Genomic DNA, 25297 nt, shown 5'->3' on the forward strand with positions numbered 1-25297 from the left:
TTTACTTTGTTAAATTTTTATGATTTTTGCATGTATATTCGTGAATGATACTGTTCTGTGATTTTATTTATTTTTCATAATGTTCTTGTAAGGTTTTACTATCAGGGTTTTTCTGGGATCATAAGTTGAATTGGGAAATATTTACTTTTTTCCTGATCTTTGAAAGAGTTTATATAAGGTCCGTATTATTTTTTCCTTTAATTTTTGCTGTAATTCTCTAGTGGAACTATCTGGATTTGGAATCTCTTAGTGTATGTGTGGAAATATATATATTTTTTAAAGATTTTATTTTTAAGTAATCTCTACATCCATTGTGGGGCTCAAACTCACGCCCCTGAGAGCAAATGTTGCATGCTGTACCAACTGAGCCAACCAGGTGCCCTCTGGAATTATTTTTAATTGTGGATTTCATTTTTTCAAATAATTACAGGACTTTTCAGATATTTTAAATGTAAGTTCATTCAGGTAACAGTTATTAATTAACTGAATTTATTGTTTGAATTTCATTTAACAAAGTTACAACATTTTGAGCTTTAAAATCTTAATGCTAGATATCACTTAGGACGTTTTTTAAACTTTGATAAAGTATACGTAACATTAAATTTACCATCTTAGCAACTTTTTAGCATACAGGTCAGTACTATTTAAGTATATTCACATTGTGTGCAACAAATCTCCAGAACTCTTTTCATCTTGCAGAATTGCAGCTATACTCACCAAGCAACAATTCCCTACCCTCCCTTTACCCCAGCCCCTGGCAACCACCCTTGTATTTTTTGTCTCTGAATTTGGCCACAGTAGATATTAAATAAGTGGCATCATACAGTGTCCTTTTGTGATTGGTTTATTTCATGTAGCATAACATCCACAAGGTTCATCTATGTTGTAGTGTGTCAGAATTTCCTTTTTATAAGGTTAATGTTCCATTATATGTATATACCACGTTTTGTTTATCCATTCATCCATCAGTAGACCCTTAGGTTGCTTCTTCCTTTTTGATGTTGTGAATAATGGTGCTATGAACAAAGGTGTACAGTTATTGGGGTGCCTGGGTGGCTCATTCGGTTGAGTGATTAACTCAGCTCAGGTCATGATCTCACAGTCTGTGGTTTGGAGCCCCACGTCGGGCTCTGTGCTGACAGAGCCTGGAGCCTACTTCTGATTCTGTGTCTCCCTCTCTCTGACCCTTCCCTGCTTGCTCTCTGTCTCTGTCTCTCTCAAAAATAATAAGCATTAAAAAATAATAATGTGTACAGTTATCATTTCAATACTCTGAATTCTTCTGGGTGTATACCCTAGAGTTGCTGGATCATACAGTAATTCTATTTTTAATGTTTTGAGGAGCCACAATATTGTTTTCCATTTTATAGTTATAGCAACGGAAGACTTCAAATTTTATATGCTTTGGTATGTCAGTAACCTGTATTTCTCTAGTAATTTGCCTATTTCACCAAACTTGAAAATTTATTGACATAATGTTGTATCTTCAATATCTGTAGTGATATCATTTTTTTTTCACTTAAATTGGTCACTTAAGCCTTTTTCCTCCTCTTTTAAAAATCAGTGTTTCCTGGGGGCACCTGGGTGGCTCAGTTGGTTGAGCATCCAGCTCTTGATTTTGGCTCAAATCATGATCCCAGGGTCTTGGAATTGAGCCCTGCATCAGGTTGTGCACTGAGTGTGGAGCCTGCTTAAGATTTTCTTTCTCTCTCCATCCTCCTTTCCCTCTCTCCCCCCTCCCTCCACCTCTGCCTCACTCCTCCACTTGCTCTTTCTTTCTAAAATAAAAAAATATCAGTGTTTATCTTTTATGGTGTTTTGTTCATTTGTTCTTGTCCTTATTATGTCATACTTTAAGTTTAGTACTTTGTTGTTGGTCTCACACTCTTTGGGTCTGATTTGTGTTTGCCCATGCTCGTCTGGGTTTGTGTGATTGCTCTCCCCTTTTTTCTACCCCTTTGAAAACAAGTTTTCACAGGTACCAATTTTTTTGTTTGTATGTTTAAATGAGGAGAGTAAGTTGGGGAGAAAAAAGTTGAAGTGTTAGAAATGATAGCATCTTTTAGCACTAGGCTTCATCCATTATCAGCTGTACTAAAAATTCTCATATACTCTGATTGACAAGATTATCAAATGCAGCTTATAACCGTGTTACTCTTTTTTTTTACCCTCTCTTTGGCAGGACCCGTTGGGGCCCAGCCCCTACTCATGGTGCCCAGAAGACCTGGCTATGGCACCATGGGCAAACCCATTAAATTGCTGGCTAACTGTTTTCAAGTTGAAATCCCAAAGATTGATGTCTACCTCTATGAGGTAGATATTAAACCAGACAAGTGTCCTAGGAGAGTGAACAGGTAAGAATCGTGAAGTCATGGAGATTATTTTGCTGTTGATATTTGTTTGCTTTAGTAATTATGTTTATCTTTCACATTTAATAACAATAATAATGTTTAACAGTTTGACCAAGCACACATGGTAATTTGTTTTGAAATTGTACTTCAGGGGCGCCTGGGTGGCTCAGTCGGTTAAGCGTCCGACTTCGGCTCAGGTCATGATCTCGCGGTCCATGAATTTGAGCCCCACGTCGGGCTCTGTGCTGACAGCTCAGAGCCTGGGTCCTGTTTCAGATTCTGTGTCTCCCTCTCTCTCTCTGACCCTCCCCCATTCATGCTCTGTCTCTATTCAAGAATAAATAAATGTTAAAAAAATAAATAAAAAAAATAAATTGTACTTCAGAGCTGTGATGTTGGGAAAAATCAACAAATAGCCTTGAAATTTTCTCATTATAGCATAAGCTCACGTGTTTTCTCTGTGATAATAGAGAAGGTCCAGCTCCTTTTTACATGCTCTTGAAATCAGACTAAGCATATCTTTTCCATTGCTGTTGGTTAACATATCTGTGCTTTCTTTTTTTCTCCCCTTTACGTGCCCACCTTATTTATCCCTTTAAAATGATGGGATGGTAGCAGTAGTGGGTAGAAATAGTGGTTGTCATGTTTCATGCTTTCTGTTCTGGTCCTCAACTCCTGACTTTCCTTCCTTTTATGTAGGAACAAGTACATAATGATATAGAAACATTTATCAATATGCTTTTAGTAAGCTGCTTCTCTCAACCTCCCCCAAATGTATGTGTGTATGTATGTATGTATGTGTATATACGTATATGTATGGTTGTGGTTTAGGCAATAAGGGAAGACAAATGGAACTTATGACATGGTGTACACCATGAAGGAGCTTTTAAAAAACAAAATAGGCGCCTGGGTGGCTCATTTGGTTAAGTGTCTGACTCTTGGTTTTGGCTTAGGTCATGATCTCACAGTTTGAGAGTTCAAGCCCGTGTTGGGCTTTATGCTGGCAATGGAGGCTGCTTGGGATTCTCTGCCCCTCCCCCGCTTACTGTTTTTCTCCCTCCCTCTCTCTCTCTCTCTCTCTCAAAATAAATAAATAAACTTTTTAAAAAAAGCAAAACAAAACAAGACATATAGACAAAACACTTAGAAAACAGTGATACTCAACTTAGCATTTTGATTTATGCTATCAAATATCCCAGCCTTTTCTTATTCAATAAGTATTATTAAGAGTCTTCATTTAAGACATAGGTGGTTCTTGCTGTCAAGAAATTCATCATTTAGGGGCACCTGGTGGGGCTCAGTTGTTTGAGCGTCCAACTCTGGCTCAGATTATGATCTCCCAGTTCATGGTTTTGAGGCCCATGTCATACTCCGTGCTGACAGCTTGGAGCCTCCTTCAGTTGCTGTGTCTCCCTCTTTTTCTGCCCCTCCCCTGCTCTTGCTCTGTTTCTCTCTCAAAAATAATTAAACATTAAAAAAAAAAGAAATCCATCATTTAGCTAAGACACGTAAGAAATATGAAGTGAATGAGCACTAAGAGACTTTGCTATAACGTGTAAAAAAAAAAAAAAAAAAAACCCATCATATGAATGTAATAATGTGGAGTGCAGAGTTCTTTCTGAGGTCACTCGCCTACTGCAAAATTTATTTAATTCCCTGTGGCCTACAGAATGACATCTCAAATTTAGTATAATATACCCTTCTTTGTTTGGCTCTAATCTATATCCTTTACCATATTCTGCAGTCTTACCTGGAATGCCCTTTCTGCCCTTATCTATCTGGCAAACTTCTATTATGTTTCAAGACACACCTTTTGAACTCCATAGTCAGAGGTAGTTCATTCTTCTGTGACCTTATAGTACTTGGTGTACAATGCTGTTATAGTATTTTTAGTGTATATTGGTTACTTGTTGCTTTCCTCTTCTCACAGTATAATTTCTTCATGAAAAGGAATACTCTTTTTCATTATCTTTGTAGTGCTGATATTAGCTTGATGATTGGCACATAATAAATAGAGTGAATGAAAGCTTATAAAAGTAAAATGAGATGAACATGATGGTGAGGGGGCAGGAAAGAGACTGGACATTATAAAAGGCTAGATTTACCCAGAGATTTTCAGTGTCCTACCCTTTTCTCTTAAGGTCCATAAGCTAGTCTTTGTCTTAGAGTCCTTCCTCTCTCATCTGTCTTTCTGCTAGCCATCTGCTTATGGGGACCCAACTATCTTCATGCCACACTCTCAAATTCCCTTTTTCTTGTTTCTCAAAACTGGGGTGTTAATCTGTAAATTTGAAGGATAATCCTGGCCCTTTTGATTGATGTCTAACATTTTATTTTATCTTATTTTTTTTTAATGTTTATTTATTTTGAGAGAGAGAGAGAGAGTATGCACTCAGGATGGGCAGAGAGAGGGGGAGAAATAATCCCAAGTAGGCTCCATGCTGTTAGAGCAGAGCCTGACTTGGGGCTTGATCCCTGGGAGCATGAGATTATGACCTGAGCCAAGATCAAGAGTTGGACACTTAACCGACAGAGGGACCCAAGTGCCCCATATTTTGTTTTATTTTTTAATATTATTCTTTTTTTTAAGTTATTTATTTATTTTGAGAGAGGGAGAGAGAGAGAATCCCAAGCAGGCTCTGTGTTCCACACTGAGCCCAATGCAAGGCTCAGTCTCACAAACCACATGATGATGACGTGAACCCAAGAGTCAGATGCTCAACCGACTGAGTGTTGGTAGATATTTCTCTAAGGCAGATTTTTTTTTTAAATGTTTATTTATTCTTAAGAGAGAGAGCAACAGAGCATAAGCAGGGGAAGGGCAGATCAAGAGGGAGACGCAGAATCTGAAGTAGATTCCAGGCTCTGAGCTGTCAGCACAGAGCCTGACGCAGGACTTGAACCCATGAACTGTGAGATCGTGACCTGAGCCAAAGTCGGATGCCCAACCAACTGAGCCTCCGAGGCGCCCCTAGGGCAGATATTTCTGAACTCAATTCCTTACTACTGTCTTTCCCCCTTGCCCTGCCCAAAAGAGCCACCCCTAATTTTAGCAGTATATAGTAAAGAATTGTTGTTGGTTATTGATTAAGTAGGAGAATCATATGATGAAAATGTTAGGAAAATAAAATTGCTTTAAAGACAAAATGGGTTATAATTTAGAAAATAATGGGAATTGGAGGCTTGGGGCTTAGAGGGATGTCAGCTGAGACTTTTTTTTAGTTTTTCAGAGTTCTGGGGACTGGTGTAATATTAGGTTAAAAAAATAACAAAATTATTTATTAGGTTTGTTCCTTCTCCTATATAACTTTTTATTTTTGGTAGGAATGAGGAAGTTATTTGTATATTATGTAAGTGTATATGAAATTGGGGTGCCTGGCTGACTCAGTCAGTAGAGCATTTGACTCTTGATCTTAGGGTTGTGAGTTCAAGCCCCATGTTGGGCATGAAGCCTACTTAAAAAAAAAAAAAGAAAGAAGAGAAGTTAAATAGCATAGAATTTCACATGTGGATGCTCAACATATTGGTTAAGTTTGGGAGAAATGTATGTAATAATTGGTGTGTGCATTCTGGTTTTAATTTACTTCCCTAATTATATTTTGTCTTACGGTTCTTTTGTCTTGTTATGTTGTTTGCCAGTAGGAGTAAAACATCTGTAATTTAGATGTTTCCAAATGGAAGTTTTTTATCCTGTATCTTTAATTTGAGTTTTCACAGGAGCTACAGGATTTCTTTGAGATTCTTAAAATGATATAAATCAACTTTACTCTCTTTCTTTGTTAATAATGACTTGATTTTATGTCAGCATTTGTAGAACTTACTGCCTTTATTCCTTCAAAAGAGTAACTTTTATCCTCACTTTTTGCAATGTTGCTACATAACTAGTTAGTTAAAATTGTTGGTAGACTTCTGAAATTCATTCAGTTCCTACTCTTCAACGGCTAGAACTCGAGAAGTTAGAAGAAACTAGATACAACTAGACAATTCCTATTCCATATTAGCTAAACAGATATGGGCCAAAATGCCTCAGTATTTAAATCAACGGATAGGAGGTTTTTCTTGTCCATATGCCACATGCTCAAATATTTGGCACCATGGTATTAATCATAATAGTAGAATGATGGATTGTAGCCAAACAAGTTTCCACTTTAGTCATAGGAGTTTTCTTGGACAAAAAATACCCAGGAAATGCTTGTGAGTCATTTTTTGTGAGTCAACTTCTCTACTTCAGATTTTCTGTCTATTGCTTGTTTTGTCCTTTCCTCACCCCTTTAGGCTATGTGTGTGTTGTTTTTTTGCCAACTTAATGATTTTGATTGAAATTGATCATTTGGTAAAAGAGTATGTTTGTTAAGCAGACTTTAAATGTTTCCAGTTTTTTTTAAGTGCATGGTCTCAATAACTGAAAATCAAATATTTTTAGAAATACTGACCTAGAGTATAAATTCCTTAACTTGAGGTTTTATGCTAGTTTGTCCAACTGCTAAATATGTATTGGGATAAACCTCAAATAGATTGTTATGTACTTACTCAAAATCATTAAGTAGTGAAATATATACATGGGAAAAATTGTATAAAAGCATGATTATAACTGCAAGATCTGTTATTGTTAAACATGAAGTAAAGATTCGAAGGAATCTTGAGATGGTATTAGATTGTGGTTGAATTTTTTTGGTTCAGTTTTCTTTTATAAGTGAAACATTATCTTATACTCATTGTACTATTATCACTGTTACTCTTGTGTTGTAATTCGTGATACAGTGCCAAATATTTGTGCATGTTGCATATGGTTGTGGTGTAATACTGATGATTGAATTTTAGAAGAAAAAAAATAAATCTATATTGATTCCATTTTGGCTTTTAAATGGAAATCTCAGATCAGAGTCTTGGAAAGAACTCCCTTTCTGGTGTTATTAGGAATGTCATTGGTACAGTGTTGTAAATAAGTGATAAGCGAAGAGAGGGACATGCTTTTTTAAAATGATAACGTTGTTTATACGAAATTCACATAGTATACAACTCAAAGTGTATAATTCAGTAGTTTTTAGTATGTTCAGAGAGTACAACTTTCGTGATAATTGCTTATTTCAAGTTTTTATTTAAATTCTAGTTAGTTAACATATACCACAATCAAGTTTTAGAACATTTTATCCTCCCAAAAAGAAACCCCATTACTCCTTAGTAGTCACTTACCATTGCCTCCCCACCCCTACCCCACAACCCCTGCCAACCACTAATCTACTTTCTGTCTCTACAGATTTGCTTTTTCTGGGTATTTCATATAAATGGAATCATATAATGTGCGGCCTTTTGTGTGACTGACCTCTTTCACGTCACATGTTTTCAAGGTTCATCCATGTTGTAGCATGTATCACTACTTCATCCCTTTTTATTACCAAATAATACTCCATTGTATGGATATTTTGTTTATTGATTGATTCATCAGTTGATGGACATGAGTTGTTTGCGCGTATGAATAATGCTATGAGCATTTGTATACAAGATTTTGTGTGGACATGTGTTTTCATTTCTTTTGGGTGTATTGCTAAGAGTGGAATGATTTGGTAACTCTGTTTAGTCTTTTGAGGAACTGCCAGACTCTTTTCCAAACTGGCTGCATCATTTTACATTCCCACTAGCAGTGTATGATGATTGAAGTATCTCTGCATCCTTGCCACCATTTGTTATCTATCTTTTTAATATAACCATCCTAGGAGTTTTAAGTAGTGTCTCATTGTTATTTTGATTTGCATTTCCCTGATGGTTGATGATGTTGGGCATGTTTTCATGTACTTATTGGCCATTTGTATATGTTTGGAGAAATGTCTATTCAGGTTCTTTGCCCATTTTTAAGTTGGATGTTTTGTCTTTTTGTTACTGAGTTATAGGAATTTTTTTACAAGTATAGTTAAAAGTGCCTTATTAGATATAATGATGTGCAAAAATGTTCTCCTTTTCTGCATGTTGCCTTTCACTTCCACTTTCTTGACGTTTTCCTTTGAAGCACATTTTTTATTTTGATGAAGAACATTTAATTTTTTTCTTGGGCCAGTTGCCCTTTTGGTGTCATATCTCTAGAGGAGTATACTTCTGATTAAAATGATTTAGAGAACATACCCCAGAAAACACTGCTGGTGAAAATCAAACAATTGTAGTTTTGAGTATTTAGCTATCCTGGAGAAACCCTACCATACAGTATATGTCAGTTAATAAGCATGTTTTATTTTCCTTGCTAATCGCTTGGAAGATAGGAAAGCTAACAAGTGGTGATTATTTCAAGTCTCAAGAATTCTTTTTTTGTAAGTTTATTTATTTATCTTGAGAGAAAGAGAAGGACAGAGAAGAGGGGTAGAAAGAGAGAGAGAATCCCAAGCAGGCTCTGCTCTGTAGTACTCAAACTCACCAACTGTGAGTGAGATCATGACCTGAGCCGAAACTAGGAGTCAGCCACTTAACCTACTGAGCCACCCAGATGCCCCTGAAATCTCAAAAATTCTTTTAAGTAGCATCTAGATAAGTTACTCAGTAGTATTTAGTCACCTAGCTAATATTTCTACAATATATTTGAAGTTCAAAGATAGTTTTATAAGTAAATATATTTCTAAAGGGACTAGTAGGTAGGGTTTATTTCTAACATCTATTTGTGTAGATTTCAATTATAGTAACAGCTGTATAGTATTCTGTTATTGGTGTGGAATTTCCTTATTTTTAGTCTGCTGCATTTTTTTTTTCTTAAATTGAGTTAAATCAATTTAAACCAATTATCTGAGGGGCACCTGGGTGGCGCAGTCTGACTTCAGCTCAGGTCATGATCTCATGGTTCGTGAGTTCGAGCCCTGCATCAGGCTCTGTGCTGACAACTCAGAGCCTGGAGCCTGCTTCAGATTCTCTCTCTCTCTCTCTCTCTCTCTCTCTCTCTCTCTCTCTCTCTCTCTCTCTCTCTCAAAAATAAATAAACATTTAAAAAAAATTTTTTAAGTAAACCAGTTATCTGAATTTGCTATATAGTTGTACCAAGGTAGAATGCTGTTTAGTACAAGATTTAAAGAATATATGGACTCTGACTGGAATTACAATTCTAAATTCTGCAGTAACTTTTAAAACTTAAAGATCATTTTAAGATCATCCTGCTTTCATTAAGTGTTTCACTCACTGTGCCCCTTTTTTGTAAGATACAAAAGATGCAAGATACAATAAGGTACAAGGCAAAATAAGATGATCCCTGCTAGAGATTCCATCGTTTGTATGTAGTGAGAAATCCTGAGTTGTGCATTATGTGCTGTGATGAAAGAGTAATGATTCCTGCTTTTAGTTAGGGAGGAAGATGTGATACATGACATGGTATCTGAACTAAATAGGGAGTAGGAGAAAGAATATATAGAGTGAACATAGCAAAAGCTTGACATATTTATGTAACAGAAATAGGCCAATATAAATACAGTAGCTCGAATCTAAAAATTTAGCCGGAGGGGAAGTTACGAAGGGTCTTAAATCCACGCATGCTGAGGCTTATGAATTCAGAAACCGCGAAGAGCCACTGGAGGCTTTGAGCAAATGAGGAACATCTATAGTTAAAAGCATAACTAATGGCAGTGTGACAAATGAATTAGAGAAGAGAATGACCAGAGATCTGGAGAACATTGGGAAAGCTGTTGGAGTAGTCTAGATCAATAGTCTTCAAATCTTTGATTACTCATCCCCATTAGTTAATACATGTTTGACCATGGACTGAACAGTAAATAAATAAATGTATATGCACACACATTTAAAGTTTTTAAATTTATAGAAATGTACTAGTGTCCTAATGTATTACATAATTATAGAAAAATTCAAGGTGGGAAACAATATTTTGAAATAAACTATTTAAATTTTTTTTTTAACGTTTATTTATTTTTGAGACAGAGAGAGACAGAGCATGAACAGGGGAGGGTCAGAGAGAGAGGGAGACACAGAATCCAAAACGGGCTCCCGGGGCTCAAACTCACGGACCGTGAGATCATGACCTGAGCCGACGTTGGACGCTTAACCGACTGAGCCACCCAGGCGCCCCTGAAATAAACTATTTAAAAATATGTTTACTAATTTGAAAATTTCAGATTAATACACCAAAAATCTGATTGAATATATTCCATACACTTGAACTGAAATAAGTTGCAACATGCTGAAGTGAATGAATGAGAATTCCAATGTTGATTCTTTTCTTTTTAATTGAAGTGTAGTTGACATACAACATTATATTAGTTTTAGGTATACAACATAGTGATTTGACAACTCTATACATTATGCTGTACTCATCACTGTACTCATAAAAGTGTAGTTATCATCTGCTACCATACAGCATTATTACAATACACTGTTAACTCTTATATGTTGCAGAAGTCCTATTATTCTCTTAGGGTTCCTGGTGTGCCATATGTTATATCTGATCATATGACATGGGATAAGTGACAATAATAGTGTCGATTCATATTCATGAATGTTTATAAATCTTAATTTCTAATTATTAGATGAAAATTAAATGTTTTTTTTTTTTCTCACATACTCCAGCATACCCCCTAGTACCTCTGATACCTACTTTTCTAGATTAGAGGTAGTGTTTTCTAAGACTTAACTGCCAGCAGTGGCAGTGGTGATGAAAGGGAGGGCTTAGATGTAACATTTGGAAGAAAAATGAGTAATTTCGGTGTAGAGGGAAAGGGAAAAGAGATTTAGGTGTGGTGGGAAAGACCTCATAGTTCCTAGCTTGTGCAATAATGATAGCCTTCACAGAAATACAGGTGGTGAAAGGACCAAGTTTATTTCTGTTTTGGATATTTGGAGGTAGAATTGCATAAGAAACATGAAAATAGAGAAATTCAATAGATAATTGGAAATAAGTGTCTAGAGTTCAAGAAATCAAGATAGAGATTGAGATTTGAGAAGTGTCAGCATATAGGTGATAGTTAAAAGCTAGAGGCGGGGAAGAAGCTAGGGAAAGTATGCAGAGTCAAGATTGAGAATGGATTTCTGGGGATTCTGTTGTTTAACGTTTACCAATGAAGACACTTAGATTGGAAAGATAAGAGAACCAGGACAAAGTATAAGCTGTTTCAGAGAAGCCAGGACTGTAATAGTTGAAAAGAGATCATGTCTTTTAAGAAGTCATTGGTGGCCTGAGGGAGAAGTGTTCTAGGATAGAGTTGTTAGTGTAAGCCAGCTTGAGTTAAAAAATGATTGCTCAATCTAAAGTAATCTATCAGTTATCTGTGAATACTAGAAATTTACTCCACTGGTTTAGCTAGTGTGGTTACATAATACTATGAAAGAATTCACACCCATGTGAAATTATTATGAAGATAGTTTATAGTGAAATGCTCTGGTGTACTACAAATTTTATATTATAAAATATTAAAAATTTGATCTAAAGTATAACCCCTTCTCTACTCTCTATTTTTAAACTTTATTGTGATGCAAAAGTGTTCATTTGGCTACCTTCTGTCTTACTTACTGAGAAGTTATGAAGATAAATTCAAGGTTGGAAGGATATAAGGAGAGACTGCCAGCTTGTTTTAGTTGTGTTTTATAAGTAAGCGTCTGGGTGATTTTATCTTCTTGTTATACCTTAGCAATCTTCCTTCTTTCTCTCTATACTATAGTGACAGATTAATTTATTGTAGCTGTGAATACTAAACTAATGTGAAGAGTCACTTTTGGGGGAAAATATTATTTCATGGTTTCTCTTATAGACTAGAATAGTATTTCCCATTCTACCTTTTGGGAGCAGAGAATAAGAGGTACCTAGAAAAGAGATGAAGGTGGGTCTCTATGAGCATATAGTAACAATTAACAAAAATAATTTCTTCTCTTTTTTACATTAAAATTTCCCTCTCCTACCATTTTTCTGCTGTATGAGTCAGGTGGTAAAGTGGAACTTACTGAAACCAATATTAAATTTTACTTTACAGTCTGTGCACCAGAGCATGATGGAGTCAAAAGACTTGGTACCAGAATGTAGGAAGTGGTGGTTGAGGTAAGAGTGGGAAAGGTAGGCTGTAGCCCTTTGTAAGACCAGTATACTCAGGTAGGTTCCATTTTTGTAGTGATCACCAGATATTCTTAAGGAGTTTTAAATTCTATCCTGAGGTTCTACAAAAATGTATTATATTATACTATACAAGAATTCTTTCCTTCTCAGACTAGGGGTATTAGTAAAAGGAAGCCACTAAAGACTGGTTAGAAGTTCTTCTCTCCCTTTTCTCAGATTTTCTTTCCCAAATTGCTTTCCTAAATATTGCTTTAGAAGTTAAAATACTTTGTGTGTCTTGGTTATTGTAAACTTACTACGATTTACTCTTTAAAAATTTTTTTTCTTTATGTTTATTTATTTTTGAGAGAGCGAGCGAGCAAGTAGGGGAGGGGCAGAGAGAGAGGAAGACATAGAATCCGAAGCAGGCTCCAGGCTTTGAGCTGTTAGCACATAGCCTGACACGGAGCTCGAACTCAGAAACTGCGAGATCATGACCTGACACTTAACTGACTGAGCCACCCAGGTGCCCCTCCTTTTTTAAATTTTTAAAAATTTTAAATAAAATAATTATTTAAAATTTTTTTTTTCAACGTTTATTTATTTTTGGGACAGAGAGAGACAGAGCATGAACGGGGGAGGGGCAGAGAGAGAGGGAGACACAGAATCGGAAACAGGCTCCAGGCTCTGAGCCATCAGCCCAGAGCCTGGCGCGGGGCTCGAACTCACGGACCGCGAGATCGTGACCTGGCTGAAGTCGGACGCTTAACCGACTGCGCCACCCAGGTGCCCCTAAAATAATTATTTTTATACTACAATTTACTCTTAAATGTTGCTCTAAAATTTCTACATTTGAACAAAAGATCAAAGGAATTCTCCTCATTATTATAATAAAGACAACCTCACATAAGACAAAAACAGCTCCACAACTATGATATAGAGAAAATTCAGTTCACAGTTTATATTAATTACCAGAATTCATTCTTTGTATTAATGCATTGTGATGCATCTGTTTGTTGTTTGGAAGACTTCAGTATTTCAACATAGTTTTGAAGTATATTTATGAGATAATTATGCTTAAATTTTTAAATAAAAATAGAATATATATTGGCTTTTTCCCCCCAAAAGTGCTTACACTGATATCCCATATGGTCCCTGCAACAGCCTGTAGACTATTAGCCCATTTTTACTGATGAAGGAACTAAAGTCAGAGAGGCCAGGTAACTTTTATAACAACTTAGTGGCAAAGCGGGACTAAAAACTTATTTCTCCTCCAGGGCTTATGTTACCACGTGTTGCAAAGGTTTCTCATATTGGCAGTGTCCCAGTTCAGACTTTCTTCACAATACAGTGAGCAACTTTGCTGCTATAGCTGAATAGATGTATAGATAAAGCACTATTTTAGAGTTTTTTTTCTTCAATTCCACAGCCTCTATGATGAACATTCTTTTTTTTTTTCTTAAGGTTTATTATTTTTGGCAGAGAGAGAGCACCACGCAAGCAGGGGAGGGACAGAGGGAGAGGGAGAGACAGAGGATCTGAAGTGGGCTCTGTGCTGACAGCAGAGAGCCCGATGCAGGGCTTGAATTAATGAACCAGGAGATCATGACCGGAGTTGAAGTCAGACGCTTAACTGAGCCACCCAGGTGCCCTGCCTGATGAACAGTCTAAAATACATTATCCTTTGCCATAGTATCTTTTGAGATAAGAAGTAAAATTTTGCAGTTCCTTGATTTGTCATTTTGTTAGTTTGCATACTAAAGTTTAATTAAAACTCTAAAGTGGTGCTTGGATGGCTCAGTCAGTTGTCTGACTCTTGATTTTGGCTCAGGTCATGCATGATCTTATGGTTTGTGGGTTTGAGCCCTGTATCGGGCTCTGCGCTGACAGTGCAGAGCCTGCTTGAGATTCTCTCTCTCCTTATGCCGCCTCTCAAAATAAATAAATAACCTTAAAAAAAACCAAAAAAACCAACCTCTCAGTTACATCATGTTAGTGAGAGATGAAAGTAAAGAGACATAATGATAAATGATGGTCCTTATAAAAGCTGATTCCCTTTGAAATACAGGTTTTTGTAATTATGAACTTAAAAGTAGTTTAATGTCAGAATTGCCCAGTGTATATGGAATTCTAACACCATTCTTCTAAGGCTTTGAGAGCTTAAATTCAAATCAGTGTTTAGTGTAATTATTCATAAAGAAGTTTTTATATCTGATGCCATGGGAAAATCTGCAGTGTTTCATTATTTGATATTCTCCTAATTAAATTTTACGGTTAGAGTAGATTACAGACATTCATTTCAATCTTCTGGTTGGTGTGTTCTAGTTGGTATCTTCATTGACATAACTGCTCCTCGAACTGTTCTAGCAAAGATGAACCCAGGTACTTTATAAGATAGTGTAATCTACTTGTGAATAGTTCTGGTGGTTAGGAAATGTGGGAAATTTTGTTCCAAAGTCTAGCGTCTTATATCTTTCCAACTATTTGTCCTAGTTCTATCCTTTCAAACAAGATAGATTTTCTACTTAGTTTATCACATGACAGTCCATCAAAATAGCCAGAGGTTTCTATAATTTCCTTTGAGTCTTTCCTATTCTGGACTTGAGGTCCGTAGTTTGATTTATTTATACTCATGTTACATGAGGTTCTATCAGGATTACCTTCTTCTGGTTATATTTCATTTTTTTTAGGGTCTTAAATTTTTCCAAATTGAACAGAGTACTTCAGAATGTGAAGTGACCTATATAATATGTGATGGAATGGTTACTTACTTTATACTGGGATACTTAAATATATGCAACCTAATATCCTTAATTTTGAGGAAGCTCTATCCCACTATTAGCTCATTCTGGACATAGAGTCATCTAAAGTCCCTTTCCACAAAAGCAGTGAATAAGTTCACATCCTCTAATCTGTTCTTATTGCAGTTGAGCTTTTTAAACGTAAATGTTTAGATTTTACAATTGCCCCTGTTATGTTTCATCTTCATTGTGCTCATTGTTTTAGTTTTTTAGTGAATTTTAACATGCTAATTTGTTTTTAGCATACTAGTTGTGTCTCCCAAGTGTGTATAATTTGAGGGTTTCTTAACAGGTATTTTATTATTACTTACTATATGTAGGGCACTGGACACATTTCTTTTGTTATGGTATTGATAGTTTTTTTTTGAAGGGGGTGCACTTTAGAAGTTTATTCTGGTTAAAAGTTTCCATGAATGTCCTAGTTAACTTAGAAAAAGAAAAGGAACTTGCCTTGCCCCAGCATAATAAAACACTTCAGTAATTGTGAAAACATAATGATACTGGTTTAAGAACAAATAGACTACTGGGGCAATATAGAGAACTCAGAGCCAGATTCATTTATTTGTTGAAAACTTATTAAGATAATAAGTTCTTATTAATAATAAATAAAAAAAAATTTTTTAAGTTTATTGATTTTGAGGCAGAGAGAGAGAGTACCAGTGCATAAGCAGCAGTGGGGAGGGGGGACAGAGAGAGACAGAATCCCAAGCAGGCTCTGCTCCATCAGTGCAGAGCCCAAGGCAGGGCTCAAACTCACAAACTGTGAGATCATGACCAGAGCCAAGATCAAGAGTCAGATGCTTAACTGACTACACCACCCAGACGCCCCCCCCAAAATGGCATTTTTATTTGATTGTTTATGTATAGACATAAATAGATGGTATGGGACAACTGGCTTACTATATGGGGAAAAATAAGACTCCTTATATAACACTGTTTATAAAGAAAAACCTCAGATGGATTAATGACCAAGATAATGTAGATAAAACTATAACATTAATAAAACATAATGCATCTTTGTGCCTTAGTATTAGGAAAGTATTTAAAACATCAAAAGCATGAAACCATAAGGTGAAAAATGATTCATTTGTTGATACAACATTAAGGATTTCAGTTCATAGACATAGACATTGTCAACAGGCATACAGCATTTGGAAGAAGATATTTGCAATGACTAAACCTGTTAATGAATCAATATCTGGAATATCGAAGAAACTTCTTCAATTCAACAAGAAGACTGGGGCCATAAATGAAAAATGAGCAAAGGAAACAAGGAAATTCACAAAAGAAGAAACACAAATGCATGAAGGGATGCTCAAATTCATTAGTAATAGGAGAAATCTCAATTAAGACCATTTAGTTTGGGGCCCCTTGGTGACTCAGTTGGTTAAGCGTCGACCTCAGCTCAGGTCGTGATCTCACGGTTCATGAGTTCAAGCCCTGCATTGGATTCTCTGCTTCCGATCCTCTCTCTCCCTCACTCTGCCCCTTCCCCACCCGTGTAGTCTCACTCTCTCAAAAATAAACATTAAAAAAATAAATAAAACCTTTTAGTTTTACCTGCTAGTCTAGCAAAAATTAGAAAGCATAACTATATAACGCCAAATCTTGTCTGGGATATAGGGAAATGGGAACCTCCAGGAATGTGGATTGTGGAGCCACTCTGGAGAGCAATTTGACAGTTCGTTTAGTTGATAAAATTCACTTGGACCTAACAATTTTGTTCCTGAGTGTATAACCAGAGATTAAGTCTCACTTAAGTCCATAAAGGGACATAGTAAGAGATATTGCATTGCTTATATCATATTTGGTGGCTGCAGTTAAAGTCTGCATCGTTGGGTGACAACATATGAAGTATTTTGCATCAATCAGAAACAATGAACTAAGTGTCCCACAGCAACATAAATACATTTTATTATTATTATTTTAATGTTTATTTTTGAGAGAGAGAGAGAGAGAGAGAGAAACAGAGAGACAGAGCACGAGAGGGGCAGAAGGAGAGGGAGACACAGAATCGGAAGCAGGCTCCAGGCTCTAAGCTATCAGCACAGAGCCTGACTTGGGGCTCAAACTCACAAACCATGACATCATGACTTGAGCCGAAATCGGACACTTAACCAACTGAGCCACCCAGGCGCCCCAATATAAATACATTTTAAAAACCTAGTGCCAGAGAATAAAGAAGGGAATATATACAAATAGAAGGATGTTCAAACACATTAGGAGAAAATAATTTATGAAGGGGACAGGTGCTTAGGAAATGGAGGTGGAAGGAAAGAAGAGATGTCTTACATAGATGAATAATGATATGAATTGAGGAGTATGATTTTTTTTTTTAATGTTTATTTATTTTTGAGACAGAGAGAGACAGAGCATGAACAGGGGAGGGTCAGAGAGAGAGGGAGACACAGAATCTGAAGCAGGCTCCAGGCTCTGAGCTGTCAGCACAGAGCCCGACGCGGGGCTCGAACTCACGGACCGTGAGATCATGACCTGAGCCGAAGTCGGACGCTCAGCCTACTGAGCCACCCAGGCGCCCCTGAGGAGTATGATTAACATAACCTTTCATACCTAGGAAATAAAAATGGAGTTTAGGGACTTGTTTGGCAGTGATATGTAAGTTGTGTTTGAGAAGAAAAAATAAAAGGCATAAAAACGAAGAGACTTAAAATAATCCAGGTACTGGGATATGAGGTTGTAATTTAGAATGGTGATAATTGGAAATGAACAGAACATCCTTAAGATGTTTTGTCACAGCTATTTTAATCTCCACCATTTTGATCCTGAGAGTGCTTTGATTGGGTTGCTAGGATTTGGTAAGCTTAAAATTATACCAGTTTATTGTTGAGTAAAAATTTGACAAAATAGTCAAAACATTCTTAAATATTAGATCTGTATAGTTTCGTCTAAGAAACTGGACTTGATAATGGCTGCAAAAGAAAATCTTAAATGGCAGAAAATCTTTGAAATTTGTTTTCTATATAAAAACTGATCAGTGAAGCAATCGCTCTAGAAGAATTTGCTCTTCTAGAATTTGCTCTAGAAGAGGCTTGGTCTTGATTTAAATAGTTTCAGCAAATTTACTCTAGAAGAGTAAAATTTTTTTTACTCTAGAAGAGTCTTGGTCTTGATTTAAATGGTTTCAGCAAGATGAAATTGAAGAAGGGAAAAATGGAAATTTTGAGCATGTGGAAAATTGCTCTAGGTATCAGGTCAGCTTACTGTGTACCAGAAAACGCCTTTTTCTCTCCTTTCTCTCCTACCTACCCATAGGCTAGAATTCAGTATTTTTCTTTCCCATTTATTACATTTTTAAGTGTGTTGTAAGTTTTACCAGTAATATGTAAGTATATTCTCATCATAATATATTTAGATTATTTAAGCAAAATAAAAAAATCATTCTTCACTTCTCTCTTCAGAGGTAACCACTGTTACCTATTTGGTACATATCCTTCTAGATATCTTTCTACTTTTACAAATAATGTGTGCACAAAAATAAACGTTGATTTGTGGATATTTAGTATTATTCTCACTATATTCCATTTTTTTTAAACGTAAAAGTCTTGAATATCTTTCCATGTAAGTATATATAGGATAAAAATGTTTGCTAGGTAAAAACAGGCTTCAGTATATTCTTACTGGCTAGATAACGTAAGGATGATTTGGGGAGTTGAAAGGATTGAGGGGAGTATATGTGTGTTCTCAAAAATCTCACAGTCTAGTAGAAGTGAAGCCTATAATAATTATAATGCATTGGAGTAAATGTTCTAATAGATATATGTATTAAGGTGGTATTTGAGCACAGAGGGAAGAGCATCACTCTTTTGATAGAGAAATTAATGTGTCAGGTAGTACTCAGAAATGGTAAAAGGGTTTTAGGATCATTTTCTAGGGATAATATTTTACAGGTCTACTGTGGCCCAGAACGATTTAAGTAATTCACTAGATTCATTTCTCTGTCTTTTGTGAAATTTGTATGACTTGCCAGAAATTATTCTTTCTGGTGTCCTAAGGTATGGTCCTGAAAGTAGTATCTTTATCATGTATGATTGTCTTTTAGAATTTTGGCAGCTTTAAATAGTTCAGGAATTACTTTAGTTAAATGCTTGTATTTCATCATGCAGAGGATTATGTGAATGTATTTTTTTCCTTTTTTTAGAGAGGTGGTTGACTCAATGGTTCAACATTTTAAAGTGACTATATTTGGGGATCGTAGACCAGTTTATGATGGAAAAAGAAGTCTTTACACAGCCAATCCACTTCCTGTGGCAACTACTGGGGTAAGATGCAGTTCTTTATTGGAAAGTTATACTTTGGTGATGTCTCCTTTTAAATGCACTTACTACATTTTATTATAGTCCATAGATACATAAGAGTGTATCATTTATCTTTTTTAACTTTTTATTTTGAAATAATTTAAAACATATAGAAAAGTTGCAAGAATCATTCAAAGAACTCATATAGACTCTTTACCCAGACACCAATGTTCCCCTTTTTCCCCCCAGATTATCTCCACAGGCACATTATTATTTTTTTAAGTTTACTTATTTATTTTGAGAGAAAGAGAGCATAAGTGAGTGGGAGAGGGGCAAAGAGAGAATCCCAAGCAAGCCCAATGCAGGGCTCAAACCCACAAACTGTGAGATCATGACCTGAGCTGAAACCAAGAGATGGATGCTCAATTGACTGAGCCCCCCAAGGGCCTCTCACCAGTGTTACACAAGTGTTCTTTCTTATCAGTGGATCATATCAGGATACATTTATATGTGTTTGTTCCATTAATGATGGTACTAAGTTGATCACTTGATTAAGTTGGTATCTGCCAGGTTTCTCCTGTCAAGTTTTTTTTTTTTCTCTTTAACTCTTGTGGGGAGATTTTATTTTTAATTGTGGTAAAAGACACATAACATAAAATTTACCAGCTGAGGGCTACTGGGTGGCTTAGTTGGTTAAGTGACTTCATTCAGCTCAGGTCATGGTCTCATGGTTTGTGAGTTCGAGGCCCACATTGGGCTTGCTGCTGTCAGTGAAGACCCTGCTTTGGATCCTTTGTGTCGTCTCCCTCTCTCTCTGCTCTTCCCTTGCTCATTCATTCTCTCAAAAAAAAAGAAAAAGAAAAAAAGAAAATTTACCTTCTGAGCCATTTTTTAGGTCAGTTTAGTGGCATGAAGTACATTCTCAGCCATCACCACCATCTATCTCCATAACTCTTTTTATCTTGTAAAACTGAAATTCTGTACTCATGAAACACTACATCCCCATTCTTCCCTCTCCTCAGCCCCTAGCAACCACCATTCTACCTCTGTCTCTATGACTTTAACTACTCTCAGTGACTCATCTAAGTAGAATTATATGGTATTTGTCTTTTTGTGACTGACTTATTGCACTTGGCATTATGTCCTCAAGATTCATCCATGTTGTCACGTATGTCAGAATTTCCTTTTCAAGGATGAATAATATTCCATTGTATGTATATACCACATTTTGTTTATCCGTTCATCCATTGATGAGTACCTTTTGGCTATTGCAAACAATGCTGCTGTGAACACGGTTGTACAAATATCTGTTCCGGTTCCTGCTTTCAGTTCTTTTGTGTATAAGTGATAATTCTGGGGTGCCTGGGTGGCTCAGTCGGTAAGTGGTAATTCTATTTTTAATATTTTGAGAAATCACCTTACTGTTTAGTACAGTGACTGCACCATTTTACATTCCCACTAACAATGCATAAGGGTTCCAAATTCTCCACACCCTTGCCAACACTTGTTTTCTGTTTTGTTTTGTTTTTTTTTGATAGTAGCCATCTTAACGGATATGAGATTATATCTCATTGTGGTTTTGATTTGCATTTCCCTAATGATTAGTGAGTTGAGAATCTTTTCATGAGCTCTTAGAAGCTCATTTGTATATCTTCATCCTTTGCCCGTTTTTTAAATTGCGTTTAGTTTTTGTTGTTGTTGAGTTGTAGGGATTCTGTATATATTCTTATCAGATACATGATTTGCAAATATTTTCTCACATTTTGTAGATTGCCTTTTCACTTTGTTGATTGTATCCTCTGATGCACAGAAGTTTATAATTTTGATATGGGAAATACTTTAAGGATCTTGTTTCTCATTAGAGAAAGTATTTTTATTTTTTTGAGGGGTGGGGGAGCTGCGTGAGTGGAGGAGGGGCAGAGAGAAATGAAGAGAGAGAATCATTTTGGGGGCAGGGAAAGGACAGGGAACGAAAATCTTAAACAAGCTCCATGCCCAGCACAGAGCCTAATGCAGGGCTCAGTCTCAAAACTACGAGATCATGATCTGAGCGGACAAGAATCGGATGCTTAACCGAATGGTCACCCAGACACCTCTCTCGTTAGATTTTTAAGTAATTGATGATTTTTGCTTGGAAGGATTATTACTATGTAGTAATGGTGATTTTCTAATTCTGTCATTCCTTCAACATTTATTAGTTGATATTCGACTATAAGGGAGAGAATTTTCTTCTCCCTAATATATTTCCCCTTATTTATTTCACTGTCCCAGTTTTCCTAGATTTGGCCATTGGGAGCCACTTTAAGCTAGTTCCTGTATCCCTTTGACATGACACACTTTTTTTTGAGTACTTCCTTATTTTCTGGCACAAGATGTTCCAGGCTAGTCTTATGTTTTCCCTGCTATACCCATGCAACTGGCCCTTTGTCAAAGGAACAGTGATTTCTTTTGGTTGGAGGATGCAACTTAGAAACTGAAATCTGGGTACTGAATGTATTCATTGCTGCTGGAGTGCAGGTATTTGTAAAATGGACAGATGGGACATAAAAATACACAAATAAAAGAGACAATATATCATAAATATTATATGTCATGTAATGGACTTAACACATGTATCCTACAAATACTATTTACTGTGCAATATACAATATATATATTGGAAATCATGAGTTCAGAGTGATTCTTCCAAGTTTCAGTCTGTTTCCCCCAGGATTCTTTCTTTACTCCCCATGTTGCTTATTTGTATCTTCCTTCTTTTTTGAACCTCAAAACATCACCACTTTTACTCATTTGTTCAATCCTACCATATACATATAAAATCATATCTGAATTACTACACCATACCACTACAGAAAACAAACTTCCTCATTAGAGTTTAAGATTTTATTTTGTATGCAGTTCTTTCCCACGTGTACAGCCCCCAAGATGTTCTGTGTTCAAGAGTTCATTGTATTTTTTTCCCCCTTCTTTCAGTGTGGTTATGTTATTCATTTGAAACGTATTTGGTTCCATTTGATTTTGTTTATATTTAGTTTTAATTTTTTCACTTCATTCTTCTTGATTTTGCTTTTAATTTTTAACTTATAAAACTTTATTAAAAAAAAACACAAAAAGGGGTACCTGGGTGGCTTGGTCAGTTAAGCCTCTGACTTCAGCTTAGGTCATGATCTCAAGCTTTGTGAGCTCGAGCCCCCGTCGGGCTGTGTGCTGACAGCTCAGAGCCTGGAGCCTGGTTTGGATTCTGTGTCTCCCTCTCTCTCTGCCCCTCTCCCACTCACAGTCTGTCTCTCTCTCTCTCAAAAATAAATGAACATTAAAATAAATAAATAAAAACACAAAAAAACCCTTTATTTAATATGCTTCCAGAAGTCAAAACTGTACTGAGAAATATACTCAGAATTGTTCATTCCTCCTTTATTTCTTCTGGTCTGTTCCTTCCCATCCTTTGAAAGTAATCCATTTCTTTGTTTCTGATTGATACTTCTTACATTTCTTTTTGCTGAAATAAGGTATATGAATATTTTCCCATTTTCTCCTTCTTTCTCACACAAAAGATGGCATACTATTTGTAATCTTCTCTACTTTGCTTTTTGTACTTAACAGCATAGCTTAGAAAGTATCTATTGATTTAGCATTGAGGTTGGTTTTTTATATTTTCCCTGTTTTTTCTTAAATATTTTTATAACTTAAACCTAAAAATACTTGTACTTATCTTTTTCAATTTATCAATTGACTGTTTTCCCATCAACAGGTAGATTTAGATGTTACTTTACCTGGGGAAGGTGGAAAAGATCGACCTTTCAAGGTGTCGATTAAGTTTGTCTCTCGGGTGAGTTGGCACCTACTACATGAAGTACTGACAGGACGGACCTTGCCTGAGCCGCTGGAATTAGACAAGCCAATCAGTACTAATCCTGTCCATGCTGTTGATGTGGTGCTACGACATCTGCCCTCCATGAAGTGGGTGCTTCTGGCTTTTTTTCCTTTTTAGATTTTAAGTGTGTAGGCTTTTTTCCCAAGAGTGAGTTGTGCAGGCTTCCTTTAATTAACCTTCACATGTTGTATATTTTGATGGCTTCATTTAGAGAATAGCATGCATACTAGTTCATTGACATGAGAAGTAAGTTACAGAAAAAACTCTGATTTTTGAAAGTAAATGCACATTGTTAACTTAGCTATTCTAATAGATACCTCTTAGAAAAATGTCTAACCCTTTGTCTTAGAAGCTGTAAATCTTGAATAACTGATAATGTTTTCAGATATATTCCTATAGTTAAATCTCCTTGTTCTAAAGGTAATTTTGTTGTTTATACAATAATATCAATTTGTATTGAAATTGCTGTTCTCTTAATCATACTTCACACAAGTGTGTGTTTGTATTTGTGTGCCTGTATATATAGGATCAATGTGTCCTTTTAAAGAAAAATATGTCTTGCAAACACATTTGTAGAAATAGCATTTTCTATGATTGGAACTGGTTTTTCTTTTCATCTGTTTCTAAGAAAATATTTTAAATAAAATTTATTCTTACCCAAACTAACAGTTTTAGGAATAGAGAATTTCAGTGAAGGATGCTGACAGGTTTGTTTTGTTTCTCTTAGAATGGCTGCTTTTTTGCTTTTCACAAATTTGGGGAATATTTATTTTCATATATTCCTAATGATAAACATCATTATGATAAATTAAGTTTGTGTGCTCTAGACTTAACCTCTTCTGCAAATTTAAATACCTATATGGGAAGGAAAGGACTGAACATGACATTTTAATTTTTGTAGATATACGCCTGTGGGGCGTTCCTTTTTCTCAGCTCCCGAAGGATATGACCACCCTCTGGGAGGGGGCAGGGAAGTATGGTTTGGATTCCATCAATCTGTTCGGCCTGCCATGTGGAAAATGATGCTTAATATTGATGGTAAGGGAACTAAAACCATATTCCGTATTGGGTAGTTGATTCCTGTATTGCGCACATGCACCTGTGTGTGTGTGTGTTTGTGTGTGTGTGTGCACGCGGTTTATATATAATTATATGTACTGGTGTCTTGAAGTTATATTTGGACATATATTAAGACAAAGTGGAAAAACTTTTGTGTTACATTTTATTTAGAAAGCCTTTCCACAGAAGTAGTCCTGGAATGCTATTAAGCGTGAAGTAAGCACATGAAAGCAAATATAGAAGCCTTGACATGATTATCTGAACAATCTCACTTTTGTCCATTTAATTCTTATTAATATTTCATTATGAAATACATGTTTTAAAGCAAGAGAAGTCTGTTGGTCATTTTGACCCCAGGTGTTATACCTACTGCTGATGCTTATAGTGGTACCAATTTCATTCTTATTTTTAGGTGTTTTCTATTAATGTTTTTGAGCATATTTAAAATAGGGAGAATAGTATGATAAACTACCGCCTATATGCAAACTGTCAAGTTTGTAGAAATACCTTTACTCCTCAATTAGAGTATTTTTAAATCAGATCCCGGATAGCAAGTTTTTTTGTTTCTACTACTTAAGTATGTACCTCTAAAAACATGGGTGTTTCCTTACATAGTCATAATGCCATTATCATATGTAAGAAAATTTTAAGTAAACATGGGTGTTTCCTTACATAGTCATAATGCCATTATCATATGTAAGAAAATTTTAAGTAATCATTTGTAGCCTCTAATATTCTCTCCATAATCAGATTTCCTTGATCTCAAACATGTCTTTTTATAGTTACAATCCTAATTAGGATCCAAACAAGATCCATGTATCATGTTTGGCTGATCTGCCTTTTTAATGTAGTAGTCCCATTTCCTCCCTCTTGTTTTGTTTTTTCTTTTTTTTTTATGCCATTGACTTGTTAGAGAAATTCACTTGTCCTGAAGAATATTAAAAAATCCACAT

The 25297-nt window shown here is 35.9% G+C and overlaps 1 protein-coding gene across 5 annotated transcripts in view; it reads left to right on the forward strand.

The window, feature by feature from the left end:
• AGO3 (argonaute RISC catalytic component 3) overlaps positions 1-25297 on the forward strand; it is a 123114-nt gene that overhangs the window by 17906 nt on the left and 79911 nt on the right. For 2 of the 5 annotated variants that reach the window (XM_086716454.1, XM_086716455.1), the window contains exons 2-5: positions 2183-2354; positions 19315-19435; positions 23163-23371; positions 24187-24323. In XM_086716454.1, coding sequence (XP_086572580.1) covers positions 2183-2354; positions 19315-19435; positions 23163-23371; positions 24187-24323 — 639 coding nt within the window. Of the gene's footprint in view, positions 1-2182; positions 2355-8653; positions 11917-12295; positions 12361-19312; positions 19436-23162; positions 23372-24186; positions 24324-25297 lie in introns of those variants that run through there. The other 3 variants (XM_086716456.1, XM_086716457.1, XM_086716460.1) reach the window with 3 other exon arrangements.

The sequence above is a fragment of the Puma concolor genome, chromosome C1 (assembly GCF_028749965.1).
Source record: "Puma concolor isolate L17-30 chromosome C1, mPumCon1.1.hap2, whole genome shotgun sequence".
NCBI classification, from domain to species: Eukaryota; Metazoa; Chordata; class Mammalia; order Carnivora; family Felidae; genus Puma; species Puma concolor.